The 1,233-nt window shown below is 45.0% G+C and overlaps 1 protein-coding gene across 1 annotated transcript in view; it reads left to right on the top strand.

Moving 5' to 3' along the window:
* PKNOX1 (PBX/knotted 1 homeobox 1) overlaps positions 1-1,000 on the top strand; it is a 28,324-nt gene extending 27,324 nt beyond the window's left edge. Inside the window, exon 7 of the mRNA XM_008065782.1 lies at positions 802-1,000. Coding sequence (XP_008063973.1) covers positions 802-1,000 — 199 coding nt within the window. The remainder of the gene's footprint in view (positions 1-801) is intronic.
* The last annotated feature ends 233 nt before the right edge of the window (positions 1,001-1,233 follow it).

Here is a 1,233-nt window from a genome sequence, read left to right as displayed (position 1 = left end):
CCTTCTGCCTCAGTCTTCCGAGTAGCCGGAATTACAGGCATGCGCTACCACGCCCGGCTGATTTTTTGATTTATTGTAGAGATGAGGTCTCGCTGCTCAGGTGGGTCTCGAACCCACTCACCTCAGCCTCCCAAAGGCACGGAATTACAGGCTGAGCCACCGAGCCCGGCTTCATCAGTGTTATTATAAATATCTAATTCAGACCAGACACAGTGGCTCATGCCTATAATCCTAGCACTTTGGGAGGTTGAGGCAGGAGGATTGCTGGAGCCCAGGAGTTTGAGACCATTCTAGCAACACAATGAGATTTTTGTCTCTACAAAAATAAAAAAAAATTAGCCAGCTGTGGTGGTGTATACCTGTAGTGTCAGCTACTCAGGAGGCTGAGGTAGAAGGATTTCCTGAGCTCAGGTGGTTGAGGCTGCGGTGAGCCATGGATGAGCCTCTGCACTCCAGCCTGGGTGACAGAGTGAGACCTTGACTTTAAAAAAAACAAACTAATTCACCAACATGAAATAAATCAATTGAAGGGAAAAAAAGGTGCCATGGGTAAGTTGGTCTTTATTTAAATTAATAATTTTTAAAACATCAGGCCCTGCTTTTCTGGACATTTAGATAATAATTTAGGTCATTTAGAATAGCTGTTTGATTCCTCTTAAGTGTTTTTACATGAGAGAATGTGAATTATTCTTTTTTAGCACGGTTCATAGAGCAGCATGTTTATCTAGAAATATTTGTTGATCCTGTGCCAGGTCTTTATAAAGGCTGTTTTGACATAAGCTTCCCTTTGTTGACTCTCAGGTTCATCAATGCTAGAAGACGAATTCTTCAGCCGATGTTGGATTCCAGTTGTTCAGAGACCCCCAAAACAAAGAAAAAAACTGCTCAGAACAGGCCAGTCCAGAGGTTTTGGCCTGACTCTATTGCATCCGGAGTCGCACAGCCGCCGCCAAGTGAGCTTACCATGTCAGAAGGTATGGGTGGCGTGCCCTGGGGTTAGGCACCACTGCTTATGGCGTGAAAATGTATGAATGAGAGACTGAGTCAGACTGTGTTAGCCATGAGCCCTGGGTAAGGCTATGAACCCAAGTACTCGTGATTCTCTTTGTCTGAAACCTGAGGGAGCTTCATTCTGGGCACATGGTAAAGAAAGCCCTAGGTAGAAGTTATGGAGCACCAGAAGTGGTGGAGAATTCACTGCAGTATAGACACTGGGGTCTTCATTTCTCCAGA

Source organism: Carlito syrichta, unplaced genomic scaffold (genome assembly GCF_000164805.1).
Source record: "Carlito syrichta isolate Samal-C Ts95f unplaced genomic scaffold, Tarsius_syrichta-2.0.1 Scaffold104739, whole genome shotgun sequence".
In the NCBI taxonomy this organism is placed as follows: Eukaryota; Metazoa; Chordata; class Mammalia; order Primates; family Tarsiidae; genus Carlito; species Carlito syrichta.
This window is presented reverse-complemented; position numbering and strand designations above follow the sequence as displayed.